General features: G+C 39.0%; 1 protein-coding gene across 2 annotated transcripts; it reads left to right on the top strand.

Moving 5' to 3' along the window:
• Nucleotides 1–2,121: 2,121 nt before the first annotated feature.
• On the top strand, nucleotides 2,122–10,428 carry btc (betacellulin, epidermal growth factor family member). 2 transcript variants are annotated; one of them, XM_075456202.1, is made up of 5 exons: nucleotides 2,122–2,481; nucleotides 3,111–3,218; nucleotides 5,942–6,050; nucleotides 6,746–6,892; nucleotides 7,886–10,428. In XM_075456202.1, the coding sequence occupies exons 1-5, from the start codon at nucleotides 2,442–2,444 to the stop codon at nucleotides 8,031–8,033; spliced, it is 552 nt and encodes a 183-aa protein (XP_075312317.1). In that variant the 5' UTR covers nucleotides 2,122–2,441; the 3' UTR covers nucleotides 8,034–10,428. The 2 variants fall into 2 exon arrangements, with proteins under 2 accessions (XP_075312317.1, XP_075312316.1); XM_075456201.1 differs by having other exon boundaries at nucleotides 5,933–6,050.
• The last annotated feature ends 5,982 nt before the right edge of the window (nucleotides 10,429–16,410 follow it).

Raw genomic sequence — 16,410 nt, 5'->3', positions numbered from 1 at the left:
TGAGAGTTTGTAGAACAGGTTCCATAAAATTAGTGCCAATGACTCACCATTATAAAGCTGTTATTGCCTCTACATTATTGTTTTGTTTCAGCACAAATGTAAAAGTAACTCCATCTCGATGCTGAGAACAGAAAGATTATTATTGTATTTTCCAAGAGTCTCCTATCTCCAAAACATATAGTTGTTCACGTTGCCTTGACATTTGTAGGGCTTGCTTAATTTGGGGAACATTTTCTACAGAGGAAATTTGCAAAAACAGATTAGCCTAATTAGTGTGTGCTCAGCCAGCATTTTATGCCCAAGGGACTGAAAAGCCCATGAAATTAAAAATGGACTTAACACCAGCAGTAAAAAGCACCGATTCACTGACTTATCTCATTGAAGTCTGGTTAGATTGTTAACTTATTCTATGGTGATTAGGGAATTTATTATTTCTATCCACATGTAATTTTACTCTGGGATATAATGGGCTACTTCTTAAGGGGGAAGCAGGAGCAGTTGCCAGGCAACAAGTGCAGACCACAGAAAACATCCAAGAGATGCTTTGTAAAATGTTCAATTATTATAATAATGTAATTATATTTCATACTTGTATAATTGATGTTGCAGTTATCAAATGTTCTTATTTTTTAAGACTTGGACTGGTTAGCCAATTTATCAAACATATTTATGGTCATAAAAGCATTCAACCTGGGTCTTAGCCTCTGTCAGAAATGAATGCCCTAAACCTCATACCTAAACCTAACCAAACCATGAAGGCAAGAACTGCAAGTCAGTCAGAGGCAGACACTGGTTAGTGTGATGCATGACAATGTATCATATCGATGATAAATGTGGGTATTCTCTGCATCAAACCACCGGATGCAATTGATCTATCGTTGAACAAAATCCCATCTTCTCCTAATTGTACTTTGTCATAACTTTACTACAACATGCAAAAAGATTAAAACAAAAATTATCACAAAACAGTCAAATATGTAGCCTGATTAGCCGACAGTGCAAATACATTATGATGCATTGCGGCCAGTAGTCATTCAGTCTTCCTAGAAAAAGGCAAATATCATATAACATGTGTATAAGGCTGTGAAGAAACAAAAACTAAAGCTACATAGATCCATCCAGGTTATTACTGCTTTTGGTATGATGACTTAAGTCCAGTGAATTCTTCCACACCTCTGTTCTTTGTCAAAAGATTCACCTGTAGACGTAATCAAAGGAAAGGAACAGGAGAGGGTGGTTGAAGAATGAGCAAAATGATAATACCAACTATAATGTGAGCAACCATACAGAGATATAGTTTAAAGCATAGCTAGGTGATGTGAAGTTATCAGATTGTGAACATATCATTTGTGGATACAATTCCTGACGTTTATTAGACAAAAATATTTATTTACAAATGCTTTCTATTGTGAGAAGTGTCAAATTGCACCATCTCCTGGCCAAGTTTACAAAAACATAAACTGTTCAGACCATTGTTGCATCAAGTTTCTCCAGTGTAACACAACACTTCAGAAGGCGTTCACTACAACTAGTATAAACATTCACTTCGTCTTCAATTCAAGACATTTGGTAAAGTATAGGCCAATTTCAATGATACATTTTCATACATAACGCCATGACTGCATCATCAATGGTCTTATAATTTACAAGCAACATAAAATTGTTGCAATTTGATAAAGTAGAGCTGTTGGTAAAATGTACCATTGCAAAGTGATCAATGTCATAAAATACATGCAGTGGAGACAAAATTACAACGTTTTCATTCATAGCCAACTGAATTGAAACTTTTCACCACTTTCTTCAAATTCTGACGGATTTGGTCAATGCCTAGGAGATGTCTTGATGTTGCAGCAGAGTGTTTTGTCAGTACTATGTTGATCCATTAAGCCAGCAAAACTCTAGACAATACAACAGAAAGTATAAATAGACTCTGAAGTTCTTGGCTGATAAACTGGTTGCGCTTTGTTGTTGATGAATGCTCCACCTGTCATTTCATGCTTAAAGAAAAAAAGAAGCATCAGGTATAAAGGCACTCTTGTTCTTTGAAGAGGAAAAAACCTGAATACCTTGAATAGAGTTGTCTTCTCCTTTAAAGGTGTGGGCGGAGATCTGAGAGCAGAGTTGGGTTTCAGTGCCACCCCCCTTTACTAGTCTCACAAACTGCAATCCATCCCAGTTCCAGTCCAGAGAGCTGCTTTGTGCTGCGTGTGTGTATATGCTAGCGCTTTGACTATAGCCTCAAGCTTTCCAGACTGACTATGAACATAGCCGCCATCAATGAAGAACCACAATACGACACACCACTGGGGAACTTCCACAGCTCTTCCACACCTTTCTGCAAGGTCATTGACCTCTGAAAAAGGATTGATCCAGTTTGAGTTCTATTTGTCAATGACAGTGAATTTTCATGAAACAGATGAGCATTGTAATCAATTGAGGAGATGGCAAAAGTATACACACTCTATACAGGAATATTAACAGGTAAGATTCACTGTTGTTTTATACATTTGCTTGAATCAGTGGTCACCTTCTCTTCTCACTAATGTATTTTAGTTTGGAAATCTCAGGAGATATGGCAGTTACACATCTAAGTGATGCTAACAAATAATTCTCAGTTCTACCTTATGTTGCCAGTGAAAGATTTCTCATGAAAGGATGTATAAAGTGTCCAAAGCTGAGTGAACAGTACATAGCTTTGATTGTTTGTGCAGCCAATAAGGCATGGCAGCATGACAGCAGTGTTTTCCCTTCTAAACACGATATGTACAGCAAGTTTCACTGTTGGTTAATGATTGAATGAAGAGCCCAATATATCCTCTGTGATCACAAACGGTTGTCAAAACAGCGCTCACTTTGTATGACATTTAGAAACTCACAGTGATATTATCCTGTCTATAGGTTAACACAGTCAGTCGTAAATAATTACATATTCTAAGTCAGATGGAGTAACAATACAACCTGTGTTTATAGTAGTAAAAGTCTTGTCATCTTTCATGCAGATCCAACAATTAGAATGTGGCCAAATTTATTTGGCTAAAATATTTGCGCAATGCACGTGCACACATATTTATTGTGTTTTATTGGCTTTTTGTTTGTGGTCCTTGCTTCAGCACTGGCCTTATGCAAATACTGCCTGGCAGAATGGAATTCCACTGACGAGTCTGCCAATCGAACTGTGTCCCCGTGTCATCTCCATGGCAACCAAAACAACTGCACAGGTAGATATGGACCGGACGCCAGGGGGTGAATCTCTCATTGGTGCCATAAATTCTTGGTTGCTTTGAGGTTTGGAGGTTTAATGGATAAAAGGTCAGCGCACAGGTGCAGATATATATGCTAACACACCGTGGGCATGGACAAGTTTATGAAGGGCAAAATAAAAAGGAAACATGAGATAATTAGAAAGAACATTTTTTAAGGAGTTATCACAAAAAAATAAATCAACTCTAACTGTGGAGAAGCTGGATGCTGGCTGAGTTTTGTTTCATTCTCTGTCAAGATGATCCCACACAGCCTCAGTAATGTTGTGGTCTGGGCTCTGGAGAGGATTCATCCCTCCATAAGACCTGTTGTCACTGATTTTCAGTCCAGTTCTTGAATCATTTGGCATACCTCAGCCTTTTTTCCCTGTTTCTCTGGCTTGAGAATGCCTTCCTGACAGCAAGCCCTCCATGGACACCATTTCTGATGAGACTTCAGTAGATGGATCAACTGAAGATCCAGATGCATCTCTGCAGTCTTCCTATTTCTTAAGGACATCATATTCAGATACTGGTCATCAGCTGGAGATAGTGTTTTAGGCCTGACACTTCTTCTTTTGTCCTCCATTTGCCCAGTTTCCTCAAAACATTTAAGGGCAAAATGTATACCATGCTGAGATGTGCCAAGCTGTTAGCTATTCGCTCTTTAAGAATCACCTTATTGGTGCAGAAATACTCTTTTATGTCTGTCAAACTGTGTTAACATTTTTCATAACAGCAAAAAATCTGTTTCTTTACAGCAGGTCACTAGTAACAAAGTGCCTAAAGATATCATTTAATATGGTCCTTGGCTTATTTTTCACTTATTTGTAGACACAACATTAGTTTATTTCTTAGGTAAGGATCCTTTTTTATGCTTGAATGATTCATAGGTCAGCATTAAATGGCTGAACAAACAGAAAGACACATTCCTTTGAAAATGGTGTGGTACAGGGACTGGATTACAAAGAAGTCCAGTCCCAAAGAAATTCTTTGAAAAACCTCCAGAAAGCCTGGAGAGCTTCTACTCCAGACCACTTTACAACACAGTCTAGTTCCTTGAAAGCTAAGAAAAGATAAATGAATTCAGAGAAGTAAATATGACAATGATATGCTGGTCAGCTTCAGAGGCACGAAAAACATTATTAGGAATCGGATCAAAGCCAGGCTAGCCTATTACCCCAGTTTACCCAACAGTCTTTTTTTTAGGCTAAGCTGCTAGTAGAAGCTTCATAGCTATATAACATCACATAGATATTCATTTTCTCATCTTTGCTAATTGTCGACAAGACTGCATGTTCTTGCACCTCTAAAACTAGCTCATTAAACCTTGTAACTGGAGATCTTTCCTTTCAACACTGAGGTCATGGCAGCAAGCTGGTTCTCATGTTTCAGTTAACAAATGCAGAGCCGTCATTGATGTCACCTGGACAGCAGTATTGTTTTACAAGCTCACTTTGAAAGATAATTTCATTGGAGTAGGTTGTAAAGACAGCGGCAGCTTTGTAAGAAGTGCTACGTGAAACTGGTGGTCAGAAGTTCAGCAGCTGTTTAGGGTGTGTTTTGTGGGTAAGCCTACATAAAAAAAGAGCTGAGGACATTGGAGGGAAGGTGGGAATCCCAACTATCTGCCTTTAAATTAGCAAAGAATTGCACTAATTGAGACATGTGATTGATGGGACTTTGATGACATCAGGCTTTTTCTGGCACTCATCATCAGGCTTCCTCTCTGGATCTCATATTGCCAACACTCTATTTTTAAACCAGGTCATGCCAGAGGGTGAGGGTGTACGTTTAAAGAGACAAGCTAACGAAACGTGACATAGTTACAGAAATAGAGATAAGAAGAAAAGTTTTGTCATTTAGATGGTGACTCTCATGTTTGTAGAATGACTTGAGATTAGCAACCCAAGAGAAGCAGCAAATGCTAAGCAAAGACCTTAGTGGCTGAAGTTAGATGAATCTTATCAACAAGATGGAAATCGTGTGACGTTGTCATATGCTATCATATAAGTTATGATTCTAACAACTAAATATGATGGTCATATAAAAAGCTCTTAACTGTCAACATTTAATGTCATTGTTCTTCAGTTCCTACGCCAACCAGCCACAAAAGTAAAACAGCCTGCCCAGTGTTGTGTACAGTGGATCTCTTTCTTTTACCTGTTTTGGTATGGAGATTGTTTTATTGTGTAGAGCACCTGAATGTTGAGTCCTATAAGTTGATGTGGGAGGCAGCTATTGACCAGACTTGTTCTATGAAAAAGACTTGTTGTGGCAGTTCCTGTTAACACTTGATAAGATGAGAATCTGGATATTTGGAACCCAAGTTTACAGCTTGAGATCTTTTTTTTTATTTTGTTTACGGTGCAGTAACAGCAAAAACTGTCACCTGTTACATTTGATAAATTGCCTTTAGACCATGTTCATCCAAAAGAAATGATGTCTCTCAACACAAATCGATGGATTATATTTTTTGTGCTGGTGTTGGTGTGAAATTGAACATTCACATGAATCCGAGGGGGGCTGATTTCCCAGCAGAACTTGTAACAAAAAAAAACAGTATTATTGACTCTAACCGTTTGGTGTTTGAATGTGGTGACTGATCAGTGAACTACACAAGATAAAATCTAATGAAATGCTGCTCTTTTCTGAAACTAATTTCTGCTCTTTTTATTTGATTTCTATGGGAGACCCAATAGATACAGGACAGTGGACCGGCCACTTCTCAAAATGTCCAAAGGAGCTGACGCATTATTGTGTCCATGGAGAGTGTCGTTACATTAAGGAGCAGAAAGCACCATCCTGCAGGTGAGAGACGGCTACAAAAAGAGGTTGATTTGAGGAGTATATACAGAAAGATGAAAAATAGAAGCCTGACTGCAAATAGTGTTCTGAAAATAGAACAGATGGGAGATGATCTGTAGAGGTGTATCATGTTCCTGCAGAATGGATTTCCAATGATAAGATAGACAGACAAGATACACCGATCAGCCACAGCATTAAAAGAAAACACTGATGTGTAAAGTGAGATAAAAGTGCTCCCTTTGCATCCTGGCATTCATAAAGATGTTGCTTTGACACTTAGGTGCCACATGGCAACAGCACTCCCCTGCAATAGCAGTAGGCTCCCACAGAAACTGCTGAAGAAGTGCTCAAAGAGCCTTAGTTGTTCATTCAGCTTCATAACTCGACAGATACCAGACTGATGCAGACTAATGACATATCTGGAAAATAAACATCTCAATAACGCACAGAGCTGAAAGACTCTTTTACTAACCTCTCGGTACCAGACACTCCAGGACATCTTCAGATGTTCTTTGTCCATGCCCTTACTGTCAAAGTCTTTTTGATGGCAAAGAAGGGACCTAAATATCAAGTGAGTGATCATAATGTTATGGCTGTTTGGTGTATAATAAGAGAAGTAGACAAGTCAATGGCTGTAGGGAAAACTATCAATAATGTGAAAACGGAAACTAGGGACACCTTTGTTTTTTTTGTCTCAGGTGCCAGAGCGGTTACATCGGTTCCAGGTGTGAATATGTGGACCTGGACTGGCAGATAGGAGAGAAACGACAAATCATAATAGGCTGCGTCGTTGCAGGGCTTGTACTCCTCATGGTTGTCATTGTTTTCATCTGCATCTGTCCACAGTAAGATGAAAAGTGTTTTGTCAATTTGTAAAATGCATTTAAAGGAACAGTTTGGTATTCTCATGTAGTCCCTCCTGAAACTGTTCAGTTTAGGCTTTGTTGACTTCTTATTTCAAATTTTATTTATTTTATAACCTTTGCCAAATGTTAGAAAGACTTTCCAGGGGAGAGGACTGAATGCAAACTTCTACATTATGCTGAATGGCTTAGACACATACCCATAGCTACATGCAAATTTTAGGTATGACTCTGCTTACAGATGAGGATGAATGAAGAATGACTTTCTTCCCCTAACTTGCTTTGGCAAGAGTGTGATTTACCAACTGGACCAGCTGGAATGGATTTGTTGATCAGACTGTTAAGTTTACCCTTTATGAACAGAAATATACTTAGTCAAAGCCCTGAGCAGGTATTTTTCCAAACACTTTTCGATGATTCATCGAGAGGTTTTGTTAAACCACCTGATGGTCAGGTCATATCTGCACAGGAAAAGGCAGAATAAAGACCACCTCAGAGTCCACAATGCACACACAGTCGTATTTTTGGCTTTATATATGTATAAACTGGCATTGGCAGTTTGTTGCATTTCTTTACATAGAAACCCAATGAACTGAAGATAGACAAATGATGAAAGCAGAAACATACACTTTTCAAGAATGCAGAAAAAAAGCTAATTTCCCCTTATTCATGCTCTTAGAATTATAGGTTCACATACACATAAACACACACACAGTTATTAATTGTGAGGAATGTTTTGAGTTAGTTTGGAATGTGTAATATTGCATTTTCTGTCTAGATTTGCCTTTGCTGGATATTTGCATGCAGCAAAGGTCTGTCTGGTCTGCAGCCAAATGAGAGATTCAATTTTTTCCCCATCTGGTCGAATGGTTGCAACTGTTCCTTGAAGATGAAAGTGTAATTAATGAACAGCTGTGATGTGTGAATATCTGCCATTCATGGCGTCCATATCAACTGTGGTTGTTTCTCTTTCAGTCGCAGGTGCAGATTATGTTGGCGGAGGGGAAGACGACGGGAAGAACCAAGGAATGGGACAGAGAAACTTAGTATGATGGACACAGGTGCAACACACACATCCTTAACAGCAGATTCTACTGAAACAACGCTTACCAACTCGGTATGAGAACTTTGTGGGAGGAACTGAGCATCACAAATCTGAGAATTATTCATACACGTGGGGAAGTTGCTGGCTTTTGTCTCACAGTGATGCCAAGGAGCTACAGGATGTCTCTGGGCAGCATTGAGGCCTGAAAGGAAAAACACTTCAAGATGAAATGTCTCTTGCTGTGCTCGAAAGGCAGGAGTTTGCTCCCCTCCTTTTCAAGAAAGGTTTTGTTTGATACTTCAAAGAGGCTTGTGAAAAAGAAGATGCCCTCGTGGATTTATGACAAAAAAAAGTTGGGCAGGAGGGTTCGGATGCTTGTGTGCTGGCAAGGAGGGTTTTTTTTTTTTTCAAAATCTGTGGAATAACAGATGTGTGTGACCTGCCGCTGAGTGCTGCTGACTGCACAGCACTAAATAAATTGTTGCTATGTTGGAAAAAGCTGTGACACCAGCTGCCAGACAGTGATAACAGTCAATCAGGTTGACCTGTTATTGGCTTGTGCAGGAGACACATTTACACTGCCAAATAAGAGGAGAGGGAGTGTGTGAAGATGCTACACTCAATGTTCATTTTAGAGAACTAAAGTTATAGAAATATGCAACCTTACAAGAACAAGCAGCAGCTGTATGGTGTCTGTGTCATTTTGTATTGTTTCTATGTTGTTTACTGCTGGTTTAGCTTCAGTGTCATCTCACAATATTTCATTATCTGCACCACAAAATCAGCAGTTATCATCACTTACTCCTCACTCCGAAGCCACGTCTCCATTTTAACTGACACAGAATATTGTTACTCACGTATATTGCCGATGCAAGGGGAGCCCTACATAAAACTAAAAGTTGCAGTTGACTGCAGGGTTAGAGGAGAACAAGGAGGACTTATGCTGGAGGCTTTTTTGATCTGTATATTTGGAACCGAGCAGCCTCGGAGCTACAGACTCAGAACAGCTGAGCTTGTGTGTACAGGCTGAAAGTGCTCCTCTGTATGAGACAGTTTCTCGACGGCCAACCATTTGCTGGGGTTTTAATGTGTATCTCTATATGCATTAACTCAGAGTCAGTTAATTCTGCTCCAGCTGTTTATATTACCCATCAATAAATATGAAAACTGCATTTGTACTGTGTATTTATATGGCTTTTAATTACTTGTACCCTTTTGTGGAGCTAGTACAAATTGTCTTGTTGTCTGTTAACAGGATAATGCAAAAAAATCCTAAGTTGATTTTCTTGAAACTTCAGAGAGCTGAGAGTCAGAGAGCTGGATCAAGGACAAAAAGTCAGAGTTGCATTTGTTCATGTAACTTTCAACCGTATCACTGATTTTCATAAATTAGGTTTCGTTGGATTCCTTGGATCAAACAGATTTCAAAGTTATTTCCGTCAAAAACGTCTGCCAACTGCAACTCTTTCATCTATCAGATCCAAAGATGACACATGGACTTGTGACCCAATTTCAGGGCAAGAAAGCGTCGCAATAAGCAAAATTGCGATTTGCCTGATAGATATTAATGTCTTTCCACTTTATAAATAATTCTTCTGTCTTTTTATGCCATCACTTCTCATGTCAGACGTAGATTAAGGCCACATTTACACAGAGCCGGGTATTTAGAGAAACGAATATTTCCCCCCCTCCGTTTTCAATAATAACATCGTGCACACAACATCGTTTTAAAAAAACTTGTCATTTACATCAACCTACATACAATTACGTCAATTACATAAATACGCCGTTTTCTGTGATAAAAACGGGGTTTTGGTGTAAATGAGAGGCCAAACCGCAGGAAAATATCAGCGTCTTCCTATCGTGGAAACAGGGCCTAAGTCAGACCTCTCGGGCTTAAACTATAATGTCCAGTTTACCTTTTAGTTTTAGTTTCTCACAAGCCAATCAGTGAGTGTTCTCCACAACAAAACTCATATCACTAATTCTACAACCACCCCTCTACCTCCGTGCAGACTTTGTGGGTAATTGATAAAGAGAAATTTGCTTCCGATATCAAATCTTGCAGTGGCCAATGTGTCATTGCACACAGAACAGGGGACAACTTGTGCATACTGTACTTCATTGAAACCACAGACTTTGTTGAATTAAACAATAAAAGCTTTTCTTGGAAAAGGGAATTGTGCCCTCAGATTGCAACCAATTATGATTTCACAATTGGGCTGACTTGCAACCCCAGAGATCAATGGGCCCCATGCAAGAACCACTTGTACGAACAGATTTGTTTCTAAGTCGTGCGTACGAGTGATTTAAGAGAACTTGCGCATTAACCAATTTTTTCCTATTTTAAGTTTTCTTTCAGGTACGCACAGAATTTATGAGTGATCCAGACCTGTCGTAGGAGTCACGTAAAATAGTCCGCTGTTATTCGAATCAAGTTTGCTTGACTAGTGGATTGTATATTTAATTACTTTGAATACATTATAAATAAATATATACATTATACCCCATAACGATGCCGACATTATTCTATTTGACTTAAATTATGCACTGATTGAAGGTTAATTTGACTCTGTATATAACAAGGTCAATGGGAAGTGTAACCAGCTGCATCATGACTTGCTACTTTTGGATGCCTTAGTGCGTCAGGCTCTTGGAAGAGAGTGTGTGTTCTGAGACCATGTAGATATCCTTGCGAAGACAGACGAATGGCTGACATCGCAATTTAGATTGCCAAGGACTGTGCTGCTGCAAATATGCTGCTTGCTAGAGCCACAACTCCAAAGAGAAACACGCTGATCAAACCCAATTCCACCACATGTTCAGGTTCTCACCACCCTTGGATTTTTGGCTACAGAAACCTTTCAGAGGGAGATTGGAGGCAGATCGGGTCTGTCCCAGTCCTTTGTGCTCCCCTTAGTCAACAAAACTCTCATCAGTTTAACACCCATGTTACATCAAATTCCCATACACCGCTGTCGGACAAGTACAAATTAAGAGGGACTTTCATGCCATGGCTGGACTGCCAAACATAATCGGAGCACTAGACTGCACACATCAAAGGATAGAAAATTAACAGCACTCCTAATTGCTTCCCATTTCTTCGCTTTAGCAGGTCCCGTAATTCCACTGCTGACACTGCTTAAAATGACAGATTTTCCTTTTTGGATCTCTGAAAGCAGAATTTCAATCTCAGTGCCCGTTGTTCTTTTTTGCGCCTTGATGCAATTATCATGACTCAACACTCAACACTTCCTGGCACAGGAGAGAGGAAGCGTGGCCTATATGGTATTATTTTGGGCGTGGAGAATACACTTTTACTATCCTCGTGCATGTGCACTTAAATATGCACAGGTGGCATTCATTATTTACACAGGTCGTTTACACACTTTTAAGAGCGTTTGTTGAATCTGACGTAGCATGTTCGTACGAGACCTTCATTCGAAAAAAAGTGAGAGAAATTTAGAATAAGAATATGAAAATGTTCCTGCGTGAGGTACAAGATTTTCCTCAATGGTCCATGCCTTTCTGAGTTCCTTGATCCAGATGAGCAGGATGAAAATATTACTGAACATCTGCCATAGACTGTGTTCATGATGAAAATAAACAAGTAAGACTTATGAAGAGCAAGGTGATTAAACTTTATAGTTTTACTGTGTTATGTTGCTATGCAACAATAACATCAGCTTGAGTCTGCACTGTATGCCAACAAATCCCAGTGTCACACAGTGCTCATAACACATTATGGTCTGACATATGGGACTTAATCCTTCCAGCAGTAAAGGCTTATCTAGTGTCTGAATCCTTAATACTAACTTTGCTTCTCATGTTGATTTTAAAATTGCACCGTATTGTTCGTCTTTGTTCTCCATATGACTCTTTTCAACTGCTGTATTCATGCCAAGAGTCAAATCCATTATTTTCTCTATTTTGATATTTTAGTACGCACAAGATGTCTTTTATAAGACTATGAGGTCCAAAATATACATTTAAGCCTTCATTTGACTACACCTGGTCTGCTGGAAATTAATTAGGTATTTCCTTGGCTTCTAGTTCTACAGTGAGGAACCTTGGAGTTATTTTTGACCAGAACTTATCATTTGACTCGCATATAAAACAGGTTTCTAGGACTGCCTTCTTTCATCTTCGTAATATTGTTAAAATCAGGAATATCTTGTCTCAGAGTGATGCAGAAAAACTAATTCATGCATTTGTTACTTCAAGATTGGACTACTGTAATTCTTTATTATTGGGCTGTCCCACATATACTCTGAAAAGCCTTCAGCTGATCCAAAATGCTGCAGCCAGAGTTTTGATGAGAACTAACAGGAGAGATCATATTTCTCCAGTTTTAGCTTCTCTTCATTGGCTCCCTGTTAAATTCAGAATAGAATTTAAGATTCTTCTCCTTACATATAAAGCTCTTAATGACCGAGCTCCATCATATCTTAAAGATCTCATTGTAAGATATTTTCCTAACAGAGCACTTCGTTCCCAAACTGCAGGTTTACTTGAGGTTCCCAGAGTTTCTAAAAGTAGAATGGGAGGCAGAGCCTTCAGTTATCAGGCCCCTCTATTGTGGAATAAGCTGCCAGTAAATGTCCGGGAAGCAGACACCCTTTCCACTTTTAAGACCAGGCTTAAAACTTTCCTTTTTTATAAAGCTTATAGTTAGGTCTGTTGAATCTGATAGTGTGTCTGCTAGTGTGTCTTGTCCTGCCTCCACCTCTGGCACCCTCTATACTTTCATTACCCCCTACCCGAACCAGGGTTTGAATCCCATTCCCGCTTATCTTACCTCTTTTATTTCTCCCCCTACCCGAACCAGGGTTTGCATCCCCACCCCGCTGTGACTGGTGTGCAGTTGGTGAGAGGCTGAGGTAGCTTGTGGCTGTAAAAAGATGGTTGTTGCGGTGTGAGGAGCAGATCTATATAGGGAGTATAGGGAATTACTCACTGAGTCTGGTCCTTTATTTTATTATTTATTTTTTCGTTAGCACAAGTTTCTTGTGTTTACCTTGAATAGGGATGGCTCAGGTAATCCTGAAACATCCCATAGTTAAGCTGCTATAGGCCTAGACTGCTGGGGGGCCTCATCTGTCACACCTTTCCTCACTTTACTCTCTTTATGTATATGTGACATTATTGTGGTCATTAACTGGTGTTTCCCTGTTCCAACAGATATCCTTTGAATGGTGTTACAGTGCCGCCATCGCCGCCCCCCCCCCCCCCCCCCTCTGTCTTCTCAAACCCCAGCTGGTCGAGGCGGATGGCCACCCTTCCTGACTCTGGTTCTGCCAGAGGTTTCTTCCTGTTAAAAGGGAGTCGTTTCTCTCCACAGTCGCCTCAGGCACGCTCAGGCCGGGAGATTGGACCGAAAAACAAAAAGTTTTCAGTGCAATCTGTTGGTTTTCTTAGCTAGGAAATTGTTTTTGAATTGGCTTTATATGAACGAATTGGATTATTTTATGAATTATGATTATTATTTATTAATTGAATTCCAATTGGCTTGAATTGGACTTACTATCAAAGTGCCTTGAGATGACATTTGTTGTATTTGGCGCTATATAAATAAAAATGAATTGAATTGAATTGAATTAATGGCCAATTTGCATTTAAACAGAAGTCTAGAAATACACAAAATACTTGAAATGTGTTCAAACCCCTTAGAATATATTAGCACAGAATTATTTTGGTCACCTGCTTATATTTTGTTTAGGTTCAGTTAAGTTATCTATTCTCTGCTCTGTTTACATTGACATAGTTTGGAACATTGGCCTGCTCTCAGTTGGTCTGCATGCCGACTAAAACTTGACAGCTGTGGTATGCTGCAGTTTCGTTGTGAGGGGCGTGCCTGTGGGAAATTAGACTGATAACAAAGACAGATACCAGCAAGACTGCTGTAGATCTGCAGTGGAAAAGCAGAGTATCCTCCACACAGCAGTTTTGCAATTTTCAACCATCTTACATAGATGTATGCTTCAGCTTGCCTCTGGTCAACATTAGAGCATGGGCGAAACTCAGTGCAGATTTCACCCTGACTGCAAACAGCTCCAACTGTTCTCCTCTGGCATGTGTGCGAACAGGTGACTCCAACAGCTGTGTAGTGACTGCCAAACAGTTGGGAGATATTGCAGCGAATGGAGCGCCACATACCGCAGACCAACACTGGAAGAGGACATAGAAAGTTCTTCAGGAAAAAAAAAAAAGAAACGTCTCCTCTCCTTTCCAGCCAATTTTTGCAGTTTTTGTAGTTTGTACATATGCCACTGGAGGTCAGTAGAACATAAAAGCCTTTAAAAGTACTCAAAAAAAAAAAAAAAAAGAGATTTACACTTAATTATTGATGGAACACAAGTACAAAATTGAAATGCTTGCACTCTACTTCTTTAATTTCCATCATACACTGGTTTATAGTTGTTCTGGATCCCATTTGAGTCCAAAACACTCGTATCTCAACTCATCTTTCTTCACACTTTGATCTACTTGAATAAGAATTTCAGAATTTATTAGAAATCCTTATCAGGGAAATATATGACAGATATTAGAATACATAAAGAACAACACAATTTACATTACTGAACAAAAGTCTTAAGCCACCCCTTATTTCTTTTTTACATTTTTCTTCCAGGACGCCAGACTTTCTTGGAATCTTTTAAAATGGTTTTGAACAATAGTTCTCCTGGCATTTTGAAGGTATTCAAAGATTTCCTTGGGCATTGGCTACTTTTACCCTCATTGTCAGTCCAGAAATTGCCCAAAACTGTTTTCAGGGGAATGTGTTTTATATTTGTTAAGTCACTTACCGTAAAACTAACCTATAAATCATTCAAGCATAAAAATACACCTAACTCAAAGGATATCAGGCCACTTAACAAAGACCCAATTTTAAGTTGTATCTTAGTTATTTTGTTACTAGCAAAGTAACTAAAATACCAAAGAAACAGAGAAAAAAAAAAACACATTATTTTTGTACCAACAAGATGATTCCCAGGAAACTTGGCACATCTCTGCATGACTTACACTATGTCCTTATAAGAAATGATAAAACTGTACAAGTGGAGGACAAAAGAAGCATCATATCTACAGCAGATCATTTGAAAATGATCTCCTTCAGACACAGGAAAAAAATCCATTCAAGACTTGACAGGAGCTGAGAGAGGCATCTGGCCATGTTGTTGATCCATCTACTGTTCAGCATGGCCTCATATTAAATGTTGTCTATAGAAGAGTGGCTGTCAAGAATCCATTATCAAGGAAGAGAAACAGGGACAAAAGGCTGAAGAATCCCAAATAAATCAAGACCGTGGCTCAAAATGATTGGCAATGGGTCTCATGGAGAGATAAATTATGTATCACTTATGGATTATGGGGAGTTGGTGAGTGTTGCTAGGGAAAGGGATGTCTGGGTATTCCTCCGGACCTGTTGCTTCCGTGACACTACCCCAAATAAGATAATAGATAATAGATGGGTGGATGAATCCTCCTCAATATCATTGAAGCAGTGTGGGATAATCTGGGCAGGGAACAAAATAATAGCCAACATCCAAAGAAGAGCTTTGGAATCTCCATCAAGAAGCCTGGAGAACTATTCCTGAGGACTACTTAAGGAAACATAAGGAATGTAGGATTTGAAGTTGATAAAAATATTCCTTCCATTATCATTTGATAAGTGCTATTCTCACATCTTCTTGTTGTAAAAACTAAATTGTTAGAGTTATACCTTTTTCAATATATTTGTATATTTGAGGCATTGCTTTTAGATTAAATGTTGTTTTTTTTGCAGAGATAGCCAAAGGATATGCAAATAATAAGCTTCGTGTGACCTGAATCCCTTTCTGGAAAAGGGACATTTCACAGAGCTTATAAGAGGTTTGAGGTCTATTACGTTGAGAGACAGCAGCTATCACTCTTCCTACTCATATTCATTCAGCTGTCATGTGAAGATAACCTACAAAAGTTGGAAGATAAGGCAACCATTAGTGTGATGACAGGTTTCTGTGGTCAATAGCTGTGATATCAGAATTTTTTTCTGCTACACAGCTTTCCCAGGATTTTCCCTCAGAACTGTTGAGAATCTGACAGATGCCCACAGAAGGTTTTGGTTTAGAAGCAAAGGGCAAATGTTGGTTAAAGAACATTACTTGTGCCCAGGCTTTCTTTTCTGTGACTTTGATCCCATACTAATATAAAAACGATCCTTTTCAGCTGACTTTATTGATAATAAATGGAATTCGGTTTCCATTGATGGTACTTCATTTCACCTGCATGACTGAACCAGTCAAATCAAATTAAACTATAGCAGGATGGCTTATTGGAAGATTCCCTGTACAAACATTATATGTTGACACAAACCCAAATTTAGTACTGAAGAACTGACATCTATGTCTTGCTGAATTCTAACTTTAATTTTAGATGATGACATATCATCACAGCTTTACCCAATCCACCCACG

This window comes from Odontesthes bonariensis, chromosome 22 (genome assembly GCF_027942865.1).
Source record: "Odontesthes bonariensis isolate fOdoBon6 chromosome 22, fOdoBon6.hap1, whole genome shotgun sequence".
Classification (NCBI taxonomy): domain Eukaryota; kingdom Metazoa; phylum Chordata; class Actinopteri; order Atheriniformes; family Atherinopsidae; genus Odontesthes; species Odontesthes bonariensis.
The sequence above is the reverse complement of the archived record's forward strand: the minus strand, read 5'-3'. Positions and strand labels throughout refer to the sequence as shown.